The sequence below is a fragment of the Mustela nivalis genome (assembly GCF_964662115.1).
Source record: "Mustela nivalis genome assembly, contig: HAP1_SCAFFOLD_2138, whole genome shotgun sequence".
NCBI lineage: Eukaryota > Metazoa > Chordata > Mammalia > Carnivora > Mustelidae > Mustela > Mustela nivalis.
The window spans coordinates 25017-45904 of record NW_028134526.1 but is presented as its reverse complement, the minus strand read 5'-3'; the positions used below and the strand labels follow the sequence as shown (position 1 = coordinate 45904).

At 41.3% G+C, this 20888-nt stretch overlaps 1 protein-coding gene and 1 long non-coding RNA gene across 2 annotated transcripts in view; one reads left to right on the top strand and one right to left on the bottom strand.

Moving 5' to 3' along the window:
* Positions 1-10993: 10993 nt before the first annotated feature.
* On the bottom strand, positions 10994-13812 carry RBMXL2 (RBMX like 2). Its single transcript, XM_082750962.1, has one exon. The coding sequence runs from the start codon at positions 13789-13791 to the stop codon at positions 12622-12624; it is 1170 nt and encodes a 389-aa protein (XP_082607088.1). The 5' UTR covers positions 13792-13812; the 3' UTR covers positions 10994-12621.
* A 223-nt stretch (positions 13813-14035) lies between these two features.
* LOC309858290 overlaps positions 14036-20888 on the top strand; it is a 29190-nt gene continuing 22337 nt past the window's right edge. The window contains exon 1 of the long non-coding RNA XR_014308126.1: positions 14036-14119. This is a non-coding gene — a long non-coding RNA (uncharacterized lncRNA). The remainder of the gene's footprint in view (positions 14120-20888) is intronic.

The following is a 20888-nucleotide window of genomic DNA, read 5'->3' as shown; positions in this document are numbered from 1 at the left end:
TGACCTACAGTGGATACTACATAAGTATCTGTTCATCATTGGATTTTAATGAGTAAACAGATAAACCACCTCATGAGGTAAGCTCTTGCCTCTGTTTCATAGGTACAGGAAGCAGAGCAGAGAGAGAGGAAGTAGCCTGACCAAGATCACATGGTTAGTAAGTGGTGGATACAGGATCTGCATTCAGGTTTACCAGATTCTGCAATACTTATCATTACACTGTATTGCAACTCGGGGACTTCCCGAGGCACACTGGGCCCTGGGTCAACCGTAGGTAATAACAACAGCCATGCCTTTTAAAATACAGGCACAGGGAGGAGGAGTCAAGATGGTGGAGGAGTAGCAGGCTGAGACTACTTCAGCTAGCCGGAGATCAGCTAGATAGCTTATCTAAAGATTGCAAACACCTGAAAATCCATCGGCAGATCGAAGAGAAGAAGAACAGCAATTCTGGAAACAGAAAAACAACCACTTTCTGAAAGGTAGGACCAGCGGAGAAGTGAATCCAAAGCGACGGGAAGATAGACCCCAGGGGGAGGGGCCGGCTCCCGGCAAGCAGCGGAGCAACCATGCACAAAATCAGGACTTTTAAAAGTCTGTTCCACTGAGGGACATCGCGCCAGAGGCTACCCGGGGCGAAGCCCACACGGGGTCAGCGTGGCCTCAGGTCCCGCAGGGTCACAGAAGGATCGGGGGTGTCTGAGTGTCGCAGAGCTTGCAGGTATTGGAATGGGAAAGCCGGCTACAGAGACAGAGCCAACAGTAAGCTCACAGCTCGGTGTTACCTTGAACCGGTCACAGGCTCAGTGAGCTGGGAGCGCGGCCGGAGGTCAGGCAGACGGGAGTAACTGGGCGCTGTTCTCTGAGGGCGCACTGAGGAGTGCGGCCCTGGGCTCTCGGCTCCTCCAGGCCGGAGACCGGGAGGCCGCCATTTGTATTCCCCGTCCTCCGAAACTCTACGGAAAGCCCTCAGGGAACAAAAGCTCCTGAAAGCAAACCCGAGCGGATTACTCACCCGGCCCCGGGTAAGGGCGGTGTAATTCCGCCTGGGGCAAAGATACTTGAGAATCACTACAACAGGCCCCTCCCCCAGAAGATCAACAAGAAATCCAGCCGAGACCAAGTTCACCTACCAAGGAGTGCGGTTTCAATACCAAGGAGAGCAGCAGAATTCCAGAGGAGGAGAAAGCCAAGCAAGAAACTCCTGGCTTTTTCCCTGTGATTTTTTTTAGTCTTTCAGTTAATTTAATTTTTTTCTTTTTCATTTTTTGTTTTTTTTTTCTCGCCTTCGGGTAAAAATTTTTTTTTTTAACTGTTACCTTTTTCTTTTTTAACAGTTTTTTACTAGTTTATCTAATATATATATTTTTTCCTTTTTATATTTTTCTTAGGTGTTTTCTTTTTTTAAAAATTCTTCTTTTTTTTTCTTTGTTCTTTTCTTTTTCTTTCTTCCTTTTTGAACCTCTTTTTATCCCCTTTCTCCCCGCTCACGATTTTGGATCTCTTCTAATTTGGTTAAAGCATATTTTCCTGGGGTTGTTGCCACCCTTTAAGTATTTTACTTGCCCCTTCATATACTCTTAACTGGACAAAATGACAAGACGGAAAAATTCAACACAAAAAAAAGAACAAGAGGCAGTACTGAAGGCTAGGGACCTAATCAATACAGACATTGGTAATATGTCAGATCTAGAGTTCAGAATGACAATTCTCAAGGTTCTAGCCGGGCTCGAAAAAGGCATGGAAGATATTAGAGAAACCCTCTCGAGAGATATAAAAGCCCTTTCTGGAGAAATAAAAGAACTAAAATCTAACCAAGTTGAAATCAAAAAAGCTATTAATGAGGTGCAATCAAAAATGGAGGCTCTCACTGCTAGGATAAATGAGGCAGAAGAAAGAATTAGTGATATAGAAGACCAAATGACAGAGAATAAAGAAGCTGAGCAAAAGAGGGACAAACAGCTACTGGACCACGAGGGGAGAATTCGAGAGATAAGTGACACCATAAGACGAAACAACATTAGAATAATTGGGATTCCAGAAGAAGAAGAAAGAGATAGGGGAGCAGAAGGTATACTGGAGAGAATTATTGGGGAGAATTTCCCCAATATGGCAAAGGGAATGAGCATCAAATTCAGGAGGTTCAGAGTATGCCCCTCAAAATCAGTAAGAATAGGCCCACACCCCGTCACCTAATAGTAAAATTTACAAGTCTCAGTGACAAAGAGAAAATCCTGAAAGCAGCCTGGGAAAAGAAGTCTGTAACATACAATGGTAAAAATATTAGATTGGCAGCTGACTTATCCACAGAGACCTGGCAGGCCAGAAAGAGCTGGCATGATATTTTCAGAGCACTAAACGAGAAAAACATGCAGCCAAGAATACTATATCCAGCTAGGCTATCATTGAAAATAGAAGGAGAGATTAAAAGCTTCCAGGACAACAAAAACTGAAAGAATTTGTAAATACCAAAGCAGCTCTACAGGAAATATTGAAAGGGGTCCTCTAAGCAAAGAGAGAGCCTACAAGTGGTAGATCAGAAAGGAACAGAGACCATATACAGTAACAGTCACCTTATAGGCAATACAATGGCACTAAATTCATATCTCTCAATAGTTACCCTGAATGTTAATGGGCTAAATGCCCCTGTCAAAAGACACAGGGTATCAGAATGGATAAAAAAACCAAAACCCATCTATATGTTGCCTCCAAGAAACTCATTTTAAGCCCGAAGACACCTCCAGATTTAAAGTGAGGGGGTGGAAAAGAATTTACCATGCTAATGGACATCAGAAGAAAGCAGGAGTGGCAATCCTTATATCAGATCAATTAGATTTTAAGCCAAAGACTATAATAAGAGATGAGGAAGGACACTATATCATACTCAAAGGGTCTGTTCAACAAGAAGATTTAACAATTTTAAATATCTATGCCCCCAACGTGGGAGCAGCCAACTATATAAACCAATTAATAACAAAATCATAGAAACACATCAACAATAATACAATAATAGTATGGGACTTTAACACTCCCCTCACTGAAATGGACAGATCATCCAAGCAAAAGATCAGCAAGGAAATAAAGGCCTTAAACGACACACTGGACCAGATGGACATCACAGATATATTCAGAACATTTCATCCCAAAGCAACAGAATACACATTCTTCTCTAGTGCACATGGAACATTCTCCAGAATAGATCACATCCTCAGTCCTAAATCAGGACTCAACCGGTATCAAAAGATTGGGATCATTCCCTGCATATTTTCAGACCACAATGCTCTAAAGCTAGAACTCAACCACAAAAGGAAGTTTGAAAAGAACCCAAATACATGGAGACTAAACAGTATCCTTCTAAAGAATGAATGGGTCAACCGGGAAATTAAAGAAGAATTGAAAAAAATCATGGAAACAAATGATAATTAAAATACAACAGTTCAAAATCTGTGGGACACATAAAAGGCAGTCCTGAGAGGAAAATATATAGCAGTACAAGCCTTTCTCAAGAAACAAGAAAGGTCTCAGGTAAACAACCTAACCCTACACCTAAAGGAGCTGGAGAAAGAACAAGAAAGAAACCTGAAGCCCAGCAGGAGAAGAGAAATCATAAAGATCAGAGCAGAAAGCAATGAAATAGAAACCAAAAAAAACAATAGAACAAATCAACGAAACTAGGAGCTGGTTCTTTGAAAGAATTAATAAAATTGATAAACCCCTGGCCCGACTTATCAAAAAGAAAAGAGAAAGGACCCAAATAAATAAAATCATGAATGAAAGAGGAGAAATCACAACTAACACCAAAGAAATACAAACTATTATAAGAACATACTATGAGCAACTCTACGCCAATAAATTTGACAATCTGGAAGAAATGGATGCATTCCTAGAAACATATAAACTACCACAACTGAACCAGGAAGAAATAGAAAGCCTGAACAGACCCATAACCAGTAAGGAGATTGAAACAGTCATTAAAAATCTCCAAACAAACAAAAGCCCAGGGCCAGATGGCTTCCCAGGGGAATTCTACCAAACATTTAAAGAAGAACTAATTCCTATTCTCCTGAAACTGTTCCAAAAAATAGAAATGAAAGGAAAACTTCCAAACTCATTTTATGAGGCCAGCATCACCTTGATCCCAAAACCAGACAAGGATCCCACCAAAAAAGAGAGCTATAGACCGATATCCTTGATGAACACAGATGCGAAAATACTCAACAAAATACTAGCCAATAGGATTCAACAGTACATTAAAAAGATTATTCACCACGACCAAGTGGGATTTATTCCAGGGCTGCAAGGTTGGTTCAACATCCGCAAATCAGTCAATGTGATACAACACATCAATAAAAGAAAGAACAAGAACCATATGATACTCTCAATAGATGCTGAAAAAGCATTTGACAAAGTACAGCATCCCTTCCTGATCAAAACTCTTCAAAGTGTAGGGATAGAGGGCACATACCTCAATATCATCAAAGCCATCTATGAAAAACCCACCGCAAATATCATTCTCAATGGAGAAAAACTGTAAGCTTTTCCGCTAAGGTCAGGAACACAGCAGGGATGTCCATTATCACCACTGCTATTCAACATAGTACTAGAGGTCCTAGCCTCAGCAATCAGACAAGAAAAGGAAATTAAAGGCATCCAAATCGGCAAAGAAGAAGTCAAATTATCACTCTTCGCAGATGATATGATACTATATGTGGAAAACCCAAAAGACTCCACTCCAAAACTGCTAGAACTTATACAGGAATTCAGTAAAGTGTCAGGATATAAAATCAATGCACAGAAATCAGTTGCATTTCTCTACACCAACAGCAAGACAGAAGAAAGAGAAATGAAGGAGTCAATCCCATTTACAATTGCACCCAAAACCATAAGATACCTAGGAATAAACCTAACCGAAGAGACACAGAACCTATACTCAGAAAACTATAAAGTACTCATGAAAGAAATTGAGGAAGACACAAAGAAATGGAAAAATGTTCCATGCTCCTGGATTGGAAGAATAAATATTGTGAAAATGTCTATGCTACCTAAAGCAATCTACACATTTAATGCAATTCCTATCAAAGTACCATCCATCTTTTTCAAAGAAATGGAACAAATAATTCTAAAATTTATATGGAAACAGAAAAGACCTCGAATAGCCAAAGGGATATTGAAAAAGAAAGCCAACATTGGTGGCATCACAATTCCGGACTTCAAACTCTATTACAAAGCAGTCATCATCAAGACAGCATGGTACTGGCACAAAACAGACACATAGATCAATGGAACAGAATAGAGAGCCCAGAAATAGACCTTCAACTCTATGGTCAACTAATCTTCGACAAAGCAGGAAAGAATGTCCAATGGAAAAAAGACAGCCTCTTCAATAAATGGTGCTGGGAAAATTGGACAGCCACATTCAGAAAAATGAAATTGGACCATTTCCTTACACCACACACAAAAATAGACTCAAAATGGATGAAGGACCTCAATGTGAGAAAGGAATCCATCAAAATCTTTGAGGAGAACACAGGCAGCAACCTCTTCGACCTCAGCCACAGCAACATCTTCCTAGGAACAACGCCAAAGGCAAGGGAAGCAAGGGCAAAAATGAACTATTGGGATTTCATCAAGATCAAAAGCTTTTGCACAGTAAAGGAAACAGTTAACAAAATCAAAAGACAACTGACAGAATGAGAGAAGATATTTGCAAACAACATATCAGATAAAGGACTAGTGTCCAGAATCTATAAAGAACTTAGCAAACTCAACACCCAAAGAACAAATAATCCAATCAAGAAATGGTCAGAGGACATGAACAGACATTTCTGCTAAGAAGACATCCAGATGGCCAACAGACACATGACAAAGTGCTCCATATCACTCGGCATCAGGGAAATACAAATCAAAACCACAATGAGATATCACCTCACACCAGTCAGAATGGCTAAACTCAACAAGTCAGGAAATGACAGATGCTGGCGAGGATGCAGAGAAAGGGGAACCCTCCTACACTGTTGGTGGGAATGCAAGCTGGTGCAGCCACTCTGGAAAACAGCATGGAGGTTCCTCAAAATGTTGAAAATAGAACTGCCCTATGACCCAGCAATTGCACTATTGGGTATTTACCCTAAAGATACAAACGTAGTGATCCAAAGGGGCACGTGCACCCGAATGTTTATAGCAGCAATGTCCACAATAGCCAAACTATGGAAAGAACCTAGATGTCCATCAACAGATGAATGGATCAAGAAGATGTAGTATATATACACAATGGAATACTATGCAGCCATCAAAAGAAATGAAATCTTGCCATTTGCGACAACATGGATGGAACTAGAGCGTATCATGCTTAGCGAAATAAGTCAAGCAGAGAAAGACAACTATCATATGATCTCCCTGATATGAGGAAGTGGTGATGCAACATGGGGGCTTAAGTGGGTACGAGAAGAATAAATGAAACAAGATGGGATTGGGAGGGAGACAAACCATAAGTGACTCTTAATCTCACAAAACAAACTGAGGGTTGCTGGGGGGAGGGGGTTTGGGAGAAGGGGGTGGGATTATGGACATTGGGGAGGGTATGTGCTTTGGTGAGTGCTGTGAAGTGTGTAAACCTGATGATTCACAGACCTGTACCCCTGGGGATAAAAATATATGTTTATAAAAAAAATAAAAAATTAAAATACAGGCACAGTATTAGCTATTTTATTTACAAGGTAAAGAGAAATCTAAGTGAAATCTAATACCAGAGAGTAAGAATTCCAAACCCTACTAAACTTGAAGGAAAAAAAAGGCTATGATAACATCTATCCCTTCAGACTGGTTAGGAATGAGACACAGTCTGCCATTAGTTGTTTTTGGTCACCCTAGCTATCCAGAAGTACAGAAGGCAGAGGCAGAGTGAGGACAGCAAAGAGTCAAAGATGTTCCCAAGATTTCAAGCTGGGTGAGTATACCTGGAACATAAATACAATAAAACTCTCAACTTTCTGAACTTTCTGAAGACTTTTTGTAAATTAGCTGTTTTGTCAATGGAATGATAAATTGTAAAGGAAAGTGTCTGCTACAGCTCTGCGCAGAGCTCCATGGCACTACTCTGTAATGAGACCCCCCCACACACACCGCAAGTCCACTCACTGTGCTGCTTGCTTAACAGGCGTGATCTTATTTTAAACTATCAAAATAATTCTATCATCATTGTTTGCACATGAAAAAAACTAAAGGTCAAAATTTTTAAGAGAATGGCCCAGGGTGCCTGGGTGGCTCAGTCGTTTTAGCATCTGACTTCAGTCTCACTGCAGCTCAGGTTATGATCTTGGGACCCCGGGATTGAAGCCCATGTGGGGAATCCACACTCAGCAGGGAGTTTGCTTGTTCCTCCCTATCTCCTGCTCACCCTCAATTTGTGCTGTCTCTCTCTCAGGTAAATAAAATCTTAAAAAAAAAGAAGAAGAAGAAGAAGGAAGAAGAAGGAAGAAGAAGGAAGAAGAAGGAAGAAGAAGGAAGAAGAAGGAAGAAGAAGAAGAAGAAGAAGAAGAAGAAGAAGAAGAAGAAGAAGAAGAAGAAGAAGAAGAAGAAGAAGAAGAAGAAAAAGAAGAAGAAGAAGAAGAAAGTTGCCCAAGTCATCTAAACAACAGAACGAAGACTCATACACAAGACCAAGATTACCTTTTTACTATAACAAGCAGCCTCCATACATAACAAGAAAGCTTCACTATTTTTTCCTAATGCTCTCCCTAAGAATTTCAAAATACATCCTCAGATATTTTTCTTACTCCTTGAGCATTTTAGTAAATATGATAGTGGAATGCATTCCAGAATCATCACTGCTTTGTGGTTGCTACAGTTTATTTTTTGCACTTGATACCCATTTTAAATGTCACCCTCAAAATATTTATACTCAGAACAATTTTTAAAGCGTTTTTAGATGTCCCATACTGTAAGAGAAATTAGCATCAGAAACATCACCACAAACAGAATATCTGAATTCTGAAAAGAATTCCCACTATCACTGGATACTATATGTTCAGAGCAAAAGCAACACAGTCCGATTCTGCTTGGTGAGTTCTTAACTCCGCTCAAGTCAAGAACAGAGTGACTGAGGGTGCCTGGGTAGCTCAGTGGGTTAAAGTGTCTGCCTTTGGCTCAGGTCATGGTCCCAGGTTCCTAGGACAGAGCCCCGCATGGGTCTCTCTGCTCCGTGGGGAACCTGCTTCCCTTCCTCTCTCTCTCTCTCTGCCTGCCTCTCCGCCTGCTTGTGATCTCTGTCTGTCAAATAAATAAATGAAATCTTTAAAAAAAAAAAAAAAGAAAGAAAGAGTAACTGTCTCCAAAAAGGAAATTTCTGTGAAGAAGAAAAGAGAAATCCCGTCACCTTTTTTAAGGTAGAGACTAAAAAGGTGGCAGCATGAACCCCAATAATCTAAAGGCTGGAATATTAGGGGTCCCAGATGGAAGGAATATAAGCAGAAAATTCTTCCCCATCTTACCAGGCCTGAGGCAAAGGAAAAAGGGGAGCCACTGCCATAGCAGTCTACATCCAGCACTCTAGGAGAGCCCTAGGACCCGCAACAGGATTCAGGCTGCCATCAAAGATGGAAGATGTTCAGGCCTCACCTGGTGGGGAAACACTCAGGAATGCTGTCAGCTACCACATGGATACTTTCGATGATCCTGGAACCCTGTTTTGGACAGAAGGAATGTGGAGATAGGGTCTCGGGAATTGACTGAGCTCAAGATAGAGAACACAAAGGTTTTGGTTATGAGATGCACATTCTTTAAATTAGACCCAGTGGGTAAGTCCTGCAAAATACCAGGTATGCTTTTTCTCTCATCATTATGAAAGCAATTATGAGAGTTCTCAATTGCTCTCTTACATATTTTCCTACAAAAATAGCTTTATACATTAATTTCCAGTAAAGAAGCATTGAGACTGCTCTACTGTATATGTACATGAGAAATCTATAGCCTTTGAATGCTATGACGTCTTGAACTCATCTAAGCTCTGCAGGAGACTTTATTTCCAAATGTTTACACTACACTTTTTAAAAAGTTATTAATATTCAATATTCAGGAGATTACTCCTCAGAAATTGGCATTTTGTTAAAGGGAAAAAGGTTTTCATCACCATTATGCTTCAGAAAGAATATCAAAGGGAAAAACTACACTTTCCTCTAAGATTTGGTTCTCAGATATGCAAGTTCCACCCTGAAGGTTATGGTGACCTAGCTGTGAGCACAGTCTAGGACAGGAGGTTCTATATGCAGTCAAATAGAATAAAGTATCACCCATAAACATAGCCAAGAGAGACAGTCATTGTTAAGAGTGAACTGAAAGACAGTTTCAGTGTAATAGTTAACATTTTTGAGTAGCCATTATATGATGGTGCTGTGCTAAGCTCTGTTTTTCATGTTAAAGTTTATAGTATGATGTGTATCAAAACCCCATAGCCATTATATGATGGTGCTGTGCTAAGCTCTGTTTTTCATGTTAAAGTTTATAGTATGATGTGTATCAAAATTATGGAATACCAAAGAGATGCTAATGTATAGACACAGAAATTTAAGTTATTAACATTGCCATTTTTGCTCAAAATTCATCTGTTAAAGAAACAATACTGCAGGTTCAGCTAAAGCCCATTCCTCATCCACCTTCCTTATCTCACAGTAAACTTTCCAATTTCTTGTTTATCTCTGATCACATATTTTTAGTACACCTGTATTTATGCAATTTGCCTTTTTCACCCAACAAATATTGAGATATTTACCTATGTTGTTACATGTGGATCTGGTTGATTGACGGTGGCTTCTACATTGAACTTCATTGTAAGAATAAACCTCACCACTGATCCACTCCAGGCAGACTGGTTCTACTTTAACATTCAAAGAGTGCAGTAAGGCCCAATCTCAAGCAAACCTCCTGTTTACATGTGCAAGTTTCTCTAGGTCCTCTCCTTGAAATGAAATTTCTGGGTCATAAGGTACGTACCCCCTTCAACTTTACTAGGCATTGCCAAAATTATTTCCAGTGATTATGTCAATTTATACCTCTATCAAAAAGGTATCTGTCCTTTTGCTCCCCTCTTTTTTTCTTGGTGTTTTTCTTTCTAACTGGTTCCTAAGCATTCTTTTGGAACTTATTTCAATGCAAATAAATTCTTCCAATCTATGGTTTGCTATTTCACTGTTAAGTATCCTATCATAAAAAATATCTTAATAAGGTGGAAAATTCTATCAACATTTTCCTTCTAGGATTGTGTTTTATGTCTTAAAAAGTTCTCTACCCCAGTGTGATACATTTCTTCTTTATTTTCTTCTAAGTTTTAAGAAAATTTCCTCTTCAGAATTAAATCTTCAAATCATCTAGAATGTATTTTTGTGTATGCTGGGTTAGGGATTCTCATTTTATATTTTTGCAAAGAGACAGCCATCAAAAACAACAATAAAAAAGTCCATCCTTTCATCAGTGACTTTCAAAGCTCCCTGTCATATATCATGTTTTCATATGCAAGCGGGCCAGTTTCTAGGCTCACTGTTTGGCTCTGTTGGTCTGGCTATCCATGTCTGTTGATATCACGCAGCTTAAATTACTCTAACTTTGTAACAAGTTAGTTTTTGGTATCTGGTAAGGCAAGTCTTTTCTAATTGTTTTTTTTTTTTTCAGAATTGCTTTGGCTCTTCTTGCTCTTTATTCCACCATATAACTTTTAGAATTGTTAGCTAAATCTCCCAATAGTGTCTTTTTCTTACCTGTTTCTTAATCATTTGTTTGTAGTGAATTGAAGTTTTTTTTTTTTTTTTCATTTTGTGGCCAGTTGACCAAATATTTTATTCAGTATTCCATCGTTGATCACACCAACAAATAGGTATTATCGAGAAAGAGAAGAGAGCTGTGTGGAAAAGTCATGTTGTAACTTCCTTTGAAGTTGTATTGATTTTCCAAATTAATTTGGTGAGATTGAGAAGAGTTACAATAAAAACTGTTCCCAACCACGACATGATATAAACCTCCCATTTATTTAGTCTTCTTTCAGGTCCTTTAATAAACATTAACAACTTTTCCTTAAAGCTGTTACACATTTTTGCCAGATTGATTTCTGGACTTTATTTTTAAGCTATTTCCTGCATTTGATCTTCTGGGCCACTAATGCAGCCTTTGCTGTAATTCACCTACTTTATTATTTTGTCAAAAACCATATTTTTAGAGTTGTGTATGTGAGTGTGGTACATTCAGATCTCTTTAAGTACTTTGTTGTTCAAATTCCCATCTATTTCCTCCAGCAATTATTACGCAGAACATGAATCCTACTATTTTAACCTGGTCCTTTTTCTCTGACGGCTACCGGAGCTCCTTGACTGTGCAATTACCTCTCTCTCAAATAAATGGGAAATTCCACAGGTGCTGACTGGAAAAGGTGTTTCTTGCCCTGAGCTTGGGGTGGAAAGAGGAGGTTGTTACATCCCTCCTGAGGCACTCTGGAGGAAGCCTCTCTGATTTCTGTCTGCTCAAGCCCTTCCGCCCGCGTTAACAGTACACTCAACCCATCCCTTTGCCTTTTGGGAACAGGCAGACCCAAGTCCCTCATACCAGGATGAAATCCTCAGATGTTGAAATACCAAGCTCTCTTAGAACTCTCTGAGCTTCTGAGCTCTGATGTTGCTCACATTTGATTCCTCCACCCCTGGGGGCAGAATCCTATTTCTCTCCACGGGAGCCAGCAGCTGGCTCTAGAGCCAAGGGCAAGTAGCTTGGAGTTAGAAATGGAAGCCATATGATCCCCAAATCCACTAGTGATGTATTTTCTACTTATTTCTTAGTAATTTGTTGGTGGTGAAAATAAATGCTATTAATTGATGTTTTTCTGGGATTTTCACATCCCTGTGGTTGGCTGGCCAAATCTTTAATTTGGTATTCCATTCTTGTTCAACACATATGAACAGTATTTTGGGGACAAAGGGATCAGGAATTCCTGCACATTCCCAATGTAAAGGCAAAAAACCCCAAAATATGGCCAGTATTGTCCACTTGCTTTTTTTTTTTTTTAAGACTTACAGAGTATATAGAACTTCCTTTAAATAAACATTTAAGTAATTTTTGTTGTTGCTGCTGGTCATTTTTCTTTCAAAATATTGGGAACACTGAGCCTGGGTTTGAAAGATACACCCTGAAATCTTAAAGAGTAGCATACACTAATTCCCTCCCACTCTTCCCCCAAAAATCTAGTTGGTTTGAATGAACAGAATGATCCGTTTTTCCATTTTTTGAGACGTTTGTAAAAGATCTTAGAACTGTTTGTCTCATTTTTAGAAAATTTAGAAGGGAGGAAGCCTTTAGAAGAATTTTTACTTGAAAATATAAGAAGACTAGTACGCAGGTTCAAGTCTTACACTTTTAACATGAGCTTGTTGAAAGAAACGTTAACAATTCCAAAACGCAATTAAACGAGTTTTAACTTTTTCCTCCCAAAAGCACAAAAATCATGGAGAGGAGGTTAACAGAAAATTCTTAAAAGGTAAAAACAACTCTTCCTTGTACTAGTCCTTGGGTAGTTGACCAGGGCACAGACTCTTCTTTTCGTTAGTTTCTGTGAAAACGGCATTTTGGTCCCAAGTCTGTTGGTACTTAGTATCTGCTGCGGCCTCCCCCTCTCTCGGGGCGGCTTCCCAGGCGGCCTCCGCCCCTGGGGATCCTGCGGCCAGAGCGGCTGTAAGAATCGCGCGGGGGAGGGCACCCTCTTTCCAAGGACGGGGAGAGCCCGCGGTCGGCTCTGCCTACCCGGTCGCGGCCCCTCGAGTAGCGGTCGCTGCGGCCGCCGCCGTAACCGTCGCGGCCGCCGCCGTAGACGTCAGGTGAGCAGCCGCGGTAGTCGTCGTAGCGGCCTCCTCCGCCGTAAGAAGGCGGGGGCCCCCGCGCTGTGGCGGCACTGCGCGGGTCTCCGTAGCTCTCGAAGGGGTCTCGGTAGGAGCCTCCACTCGGGTGGTCCGCGTAGTCACGGTCGCGCCCCCCATAGCCGTCTCGGTCGCCGTAGCCTCTCGACGGGCAGTCGTCCCGGGCACTGGCGTGGCCGTAATCGCGGTAGGTGTACTCTCTGGGCGAGGGAGCAAACTCGCGGGGGTAGTCTCGGCTCGAGTAGCCGTCTCTGGGCGAGTAGCCCTCCTCCCGGGGGCCTAGGTAGGGGTCGCGGCGCAGAGGCGGCGGGTCCCGGCGCGGCGGGCCCGCATAGCCGTCTCGCCCCCGCGAGGCCGTAGCCCGCCCGCGCATGCCGCCGCCGCCGCTGCGAGCCGGGCCCGACGGTGCGGCCCTCTTGGGGGGCGGCCCGGCCCTGCGCGGTGGCGGCCCGCGCTTCATGGGCAGCGGGGCCCTAGAGGGCCGCGGATCGAAATCCCCCGCATAGCTGCCGTCGTCCGCCGGCCCGCCCCGGGACGGGGGTCGCCGCGGGCCTCCGCCGCCCCCGCGGCTCCCGCGCAGGCCCCTCGGGCGACCGCGGCTGCGGGACGGCGGCGGCGCGCCCCGCCGCCCGCTCTCAAACGCCGGCTTGGTGGCCTGGGCCACCTTGATGGCCTTACCATCCAGGGACTTGCCGTTCATGTCTCTGGCGGCGGCCTTGGCGTCCGCGGGGCTTTCGAAGGTGACAAACGCGAAGCCCCTGGACTTGCTGGTTTCTCGATCTTTCATCAGGAGAACCTCGCTGATGCGGCCATACTTGCCAAACGCGGCCTCTAGGCCTTTTTCATCGGTTTCGGGGTTGAGCCCCCCAATGAAAAGCTTCCCGGGGCGATCTGCCTCAACCATGTCCGCCGGTTGAGGGATCGGTGGCGGGGGTGGGGGGAGGCGAGGGGACGGCACCCGGCGTGGCCTGGACGGCACCCGTCGCTCGTCGACGGCGGCTCCTACCGGTCAGGCAGCGCGTCGTCGCGGAGCCCCGGAACCGCGGTGTGCGGCCCCGCTGCGCAAGCGGAACGCTGGGGTGTGTGCCTTTGGGTCTGGGAGCGCAACCTGGCGGGGCTCTTTCTAATCCTGATTGGCTGGTGGTCCCGGGGGGCCACCTTCGGGGAAAGTCTTTCAACTTGGGCTTCTTGACCTGTCCCCGGCTTACTGTCTTTTAATTCACTCCTGAAAGGTCAGTTGCGAAATGAAAAGCTGTTAGTTAAAAAAAAAATTTTTTAGAAAAAAAATTCATTAGTCTTAATGAGGAAAATTATTGTGCATTCTGATTCAAGTAACCTAAACAATTTTCAAACAGGAAAAAAAAACCACTGAAAAATGAAATAACAATTTTGAAGTTTAAAAACGCGGTTTATACGTAAAATGTATTCAGAATTTTGTACTTATCAGTGGGGAAGAGAAGACCTGGTTGGGGCGGGGGGTGGGGGGAGTTGGTTAGCGGACTAGGAAAAAGAGGGAGTCGTTCTTTGGATGCACCATTTTCCTGTTCTGCGCCATTTTCTTCAGTCTGCCAGCCTTCAAAGGCCTCATAGTTTTATGTAGTACTGCCCTTTAATATAAAGACACTGCACGGAAAGTCACCTTTAGGGAAAATAAGGGGACAGAGCTCTGGGACATTCCTCACCCCTGAGCAAGCAGAACAAGCTAAAGCCCTTGCCTCTTCCTCTCTGAAGAGGAGGTACATCTCAGGGAAACAGAACATTTTGGGTTCACACAAATTACACAATTCAGATTTGCTCTTTACAGTATTCTCTGAATGTGTGAAGAGTAACTGGGTGAACATAGCTTTGCCTGAGATTCTGACATCTAAAACTACTTTCTAAAAAAACCTGTAGTGTATTTGGGGGCTTTTTAAAATAACAATTTAGCTTTTCAAAGGCTGCTATGTGAAAAGTTAACTGAATAGTCATGAGAAGTATTTGTGTATGTAATATGTGTACATATACATGTGCATATGTGTTCCATTGGTTTACTTCAACAGCTACATAATGTTTAAAGAGGTGGTGAAAACAGGAATTTTTATATTTCCGACTTTAATGCATATATTTGGAAGGTTTTAAGTTTATTTTAATGTGTATAAATATAAGTTAAATGCATCACATCAATTCATGAAATGAGTTGCACTAACAGATTCTATTCTCATTATACTTCTGAGGTAAGCCTACCTGGTCAGGATGTATTTATTTTTAAATAAATTTATTTTTGTTTGCTCACACTTAGAAATTTTACAGTTCTCAGCATAAAAGGCATTGGTTTAAAATCTTCATTCCCTTATTGAGCTGGGAAGATTTTTGCCTAAGTTTTTGCTAGTTTTGAATCTATTCAGATTTTAAAAAATTTTGTTCGTGACTTGGTTTTTGTAGGATACACTTTTCTAAGTTACTAATTTTTCTTTAATTTGAAATTTTATTTTATGGATAGCGGTGTTCTGTTTTGCTTTCTGTTTTGTAACCAGTCTCACCAGAGGTTTTTTATCTTTTCTAAGAAGCAGCCTTTTTTTCTTCATTGATACTCTGTCTTGATTTTATTTGCTACTATTGTCTTTCTTTTCTGCTTTCCACATTCTTTGGATTTACAGTTTGTATTTTTTTTGTTCTAAATTTTTAGATAAGACAGTGCTTTAAGAGTTTTAAAAAATGTTTCTTCTAATTACTGTATCTAAGTTTAAAACTTGTTCTCTATGTACTAGTTAACCCCTTGTCCTGAGCTGTGATACATGGTGTGTTTTCACTGTTGTTCAGGTCCCAACATTGTCTCACTTTCATTTCTTCCTTTCTTGACTCATAAATTATAAAGAAGTATGTTTTCAAATTTTCAAACATACAGATTTTGGAGGTTATTTCTTTTTTTTTTTTTTTCATAGATTTTATTTATTTATTTGACAGAGGTCACAGGTAGGCAGAGAGGAAGGCAGAGAGAGAGGAAGCAGGCTCCCCACTGAGCAGAGAGCCCGACGAGGGGCTCTATCCCAGGACCCTGGGATCATGACCTGAGCCGAAGGCAGAGGCTTTAACCCACTGAGCCAGCCAGGTGTCCCTGGAGGTTATTTCTTAAAATGCTTTGTATGATCTCCATTCTTTGGGTTTACTGAGATTTGCTTTGTGACCTGTGTGTGTGCACGTGTGTGTGCGCGTGCGCGTAATGTTCCATTTATGCTTGAGAGGAAAATATATTCTCTAAATACTGGGGGTAGAATTCTTTCCCTAGATGTTTAAATCTAGCTTGTCCTATTTATATCTGATAGAATTATCTATCACTGAGAATGGTTTCTTAAATTTCCCATAATTGTGGATTTGGCAATCTCCCTTTATCTTTATGCACATTTTTAGCTTCATGTAATTTAAGATTACATTGGATATATAAATTGAGAACTTCTATGTATTTCTGATAAACATGTTTATTATGTAATGATCCTCATTATCTATAAAATTTTTATCTTACTGTTTTATCTAATACTTATGTAGCTCAATATTTTTCAGATATCTTTCTGCCAGCTTATTGTGTCTTGTTAACCACACCTTTCTTGCCTCTTTTTTCCCAATTTTCTTGCATTCTCTTGTATCAAATGATTTGTCTTTATTCCTTTCTTTTTTCTCTACTAACATGGAAGTTTTGACTTCAATTTCTATTCTTTGAATGCTTACCTTGAATGTTTTTATTTAGGGCTAACCTATAAATGCTGAGTTTATAAGTTTATCTATACAATCATACATTTGGTGCCTGATTAAATTTCACATATGGGCAGGAGTGGAGAAGAGTAGTTTCTGGGACTCCTAGACAAGGGAACCTTGTGCACTGCGGTATCAAAACCCACTGGTGCATCCCTAACAGGAGCTGTAATCAGATCGAGAGAATACAGAAATGTTAAGTGTTGATAGGATTAAAGTAGAGATTTGGGTGAAAACTAGAATGTTTACATGAAGTGACTGGGTCTGTATTTCTCTTTTACCTGAGTGTATTAGGTGGGTGGATATTGCATATGGCAAAGTTTCCCCTAACTAGTTTTGTGAAACTCCAGGCATGTAAATCCACCCTTCAAGCAGTATTAGTTGGACATGCTAAATGGCAACAAGTAAGACTGCCCAAGCCCACACAATATAAAATAAAAACTGGAGTGCTGGTATGGCGAATTTTCTATACCAGAGACCCATGTGGAATGTAAACTGGAGCTTATGGCAAACTCTGTGAATGCCCCGCAGTAATGACTACTGGGACTTTGGACTAGAGAGTTTCATTTGAGGGGCAGTTACTAGCTTGCTCTTAGACATTGATTGAAACTGCCGCTGTGACTGAAGTATATAAGTACTCATATAACCTCACACCCATTAGGATGCTTACTATCTAAGAACCAAAACAAACAAACGCCCAGAAAAGAACAGATGTTGCCAGGGACATGGGGAAATTGGAACACTTGTATACTGCTGGTAGTAATGTAAAATGGTGCAGCCACTAGGGAAGCAGTATGGTGGTTCTTCAGGGGGGAAAAAAAAAAAAAAGAATTATCATATGATCTCCAATCTACTTCTGGGTATATATCCAAAAGAATTGAAAGTGGGGTCTCTGATATTTGTACACCCATGTTCGTAGCAACATTCACAAAATAGCCAAGAGGTAGAAGCAACTCAACTATCCATGCACAGATGAGTGGATAAACAAAATGTAGTATATACGTACATGTAATATTAGCCTGAAAAAGGAAGGAAATTCTGACACTACCTACAACATGGATGAAGCCTGAGGACATTATGCTATGTGAAGCACGCCAGTCACAAAAGAGATAAGTACTGAGTAATGATTCCACTTATGCGAGGTATCTAGAATGGTCAAGTTCATAGGAAGCGAAAGTAGAGCAATGGTTGCTAGGGACTGGAGGGAGGGGAAAATGAGTTGTTGTTTAATTGGTACAGAGCTTCAATTTTGCAAGATGAAAAAATTCCAGGGATTGGTTGCACAATTATACTTAACACTACTGAACGGTACACTTAAAAATGGTTAAGATGGTAGACTTCACATTAAGTGCATTTAACCATAATTTTAAATTTTTTAAATGAAAAATAATCTTTCAACCAGAAATAACACTGATAATAGGGTGAGGTCACAGAAACACACTAATAGGGAGGGGCAGTGCCCAGAAGACTTCTATAACAAAATGGAAATGGTTTGTAGAGGAATATGCCATCAGAGGAATGCAGCAAGTTACCCAGTAGATTCACAAGCAAGACAAGCAGACTTTTCCCCCTGGGACTGATTTTGGGACCACATGAGGAGCTGCAAGATTCTCTTCTATTAACAGTGCCCTGTAAACAGTTCTCAACTGACCAAAAAGGAGCTGCTTGGTTTTTGGATGGCAGTTCCAAGGTAAATGGACAGCATCCTCTTTAGAAGGCTAAAAATTGTTTTTGAGGAGGGTAAAAACAAATCAGTGTGGTTGGCTGAATTACATGCTGCTTTTTCAGCGGTGATTGAAGAACTGAACAATGATACTGACTCATGGATGGTGTCCATTGGCCTGGCCATATGGTCAGGTGAAAAAGCAATGGAAGATTTACCAAGGGTATCTAGCACCTGGTTGGCTCAGTAGGTAGAGCATGTAACTCTTGATCTTGGAGTCATGAGTTTGAACTCCATGTTGGGGTAGAGATTACCTAATAAATAAAGAAAAAATTGTAAAATAAGAGAGATGCCCTTATGAGGCATGGCCCTATTGAAACGACTGAGAATTTGAGGGATGCATTACCGTAGAACATGTTGATGCCCATCGGAAGAACCAATTTGCAGGTTCACAAGGTGCTTGGAATTCACTAATGGGTAGTCCTGTGTACTTGTTTGATGAGGCTACCTGCATGTATGAAATACACGGACACTGGAGCTCTGCAGATATGCCCTGAATCTAGACATACTCCTCTTGCAGCTCTGGAGTACAAAATGCCATGAACAACCATTCTTTCTGCCAACAAAAGATTACAGATGATATATGGCAAATTCCCTGGGAGAACACAGTTGGCAAGTGAAAATGATTCTGGTAGCCAAGGTCTTTATTTATTTTTTTTTTTAAGATTTTCTTATTTATTTGACAGAGATCATGAGTAGGCAGAGAGGCAGGCAGAGAGAGGGAGAGGCAGGCCTCCCGCCGAGCAGAGAGCCCGATGTGATGTGGGCTCGACCCTGGGACCCTGGAACCACAACCCGAACCAAAGGCAGAGGCTTTAACCCACTGAGCCACCCAGGCGCCCCCCCACACACTTTTTTTTAAAGATTTTATTTAGTAAAGAAGGAGAGTGGCAGGCAGAGGGAGAGAGAGAAGCAGGCTCTCTGCTGAGCAGGGATCCCAATGTGAGGCTTTATCCCACGACCCAGGAATCATGACCAGAGCCGAAGGCAGCTGCATAACCAACTGAGCCACCCAGGCGCCCCGCCAACGGGTCTTAATAAGAATAGATATTGACTTTGAAATAGACTTTGCTTACCCAGTGGAAGATAGAAATATTCAAAGTACAATAAAATAACCATGACAGAAGAAACTGCACCGGTTTGGATCACCAAGTCATATTTCTTCAGAACAAGGAACATGCTTTATGGCACATAAACAAGTAGGGAAGTATCTTCCTCATACTAATAGTCTGATAGAGAATTGGAATGGGCATTAAACATTGTTCATCTGAAACGGGGAGAGATAAAGATATGAAGGCTGGCTTACACACCTTCATGAGTACGTGCTCATACTCAACATAAGGAAGACAAGGTATTGTCCTCACTAAACAGACTACCCCCCCACCCCGGTGGATCTGGGGAAGAGTACTGGAAGAGTATGATGGCATGATTATTCCTCTTCCCATGGGAAGATGACTAATGACTATAATTTTTCTTTCTTTCCCTTATCACCTCAATTTTCTTTTTCTTACCTAATGGTCACAGGACCAAGGCTGCAGCTATAAGCTCCAGAAGCAGGGATGATTCCTAAATAAGAAACTGTATTTTAAATCCTTATGTCAGAATTCCTAAGGACCTGATGGAGTATACCTTTACCCTATTTGTGAAAACCGTGATTAACAGTGAATGTAGCTATGTGTAATAGTAAAAATAGCCCACTCGTTCTGTACCTGTATAACCCTACTCTAGGGAGTAGACTGAGGGGAGTACCTGCTAGAGTAATAAATAAATAAATAAACAAATAAGTTATATAATGAGGGAATCTCGAATTCATTAACACTTAGAAAGAGGCTCAAAACAGGAGATGATACTATCTCTTAGCTCAGTTATACCAGATGCCTGAAAGAGTGAAGCTGTGTAGTGCTATGGTGCTGAAGCCACACCTGCTTTTGGAAACTGCAGAGATCAAATGGAAGCCTATGAACATGAGTGGCCTCATCCTGGGATATATTTCCATATAATATGATGGCCTGGACTGAATGGAACTCTAGTAATAGGCTGATATCTTTTGACTTTTATTTTTCAGATTATGTTTATCATAATGAAATATGGTCTTATATCTACATTGTTGGTAAAATTATAATACTGATATTGATGGTCAGATGTATTGGGAAATTGCGTTAGAAACCTCTTATCTCTACCCACATTGACTCTTCCAAATGCTGCTGTTATCTCTTACGTTCAGACAGATATGATCTTTTTGCTATAAGGGATCCATGAGATCAAAGACTAGGGGGTGGCCTGGGGTACAATAAAAAAACATACTTAATCTTTGTCTAAAACCCTTGGAATTTCCTAAGCAATAGAAATATCTTTTGTTACTCATAAACCCTTTCCACCATATCTGAGTTTATGCTAATGGGGTAAATCCTAGAGGGGCCCCTAAATAGTTTCAGGATGGTGGCTGGTCACTAAATGAAAGAGCCATGTGTTTAGAGAGTTAGAACGTGACTCTGGAGAGGGGAAAAGGGCCTGAAGATTGGGTTCAATCACCATGGCCAATGATTTAATTA

Coding starts and splice junctions, on each gene's coding strand:
- RBMXL2 (XM_082750962.1), bottom strand. CDS start 13,791: ATGGTTGAGGCAGATCGCCCCGGGAAGCTTTTCATTGGGGGGCTCAAC.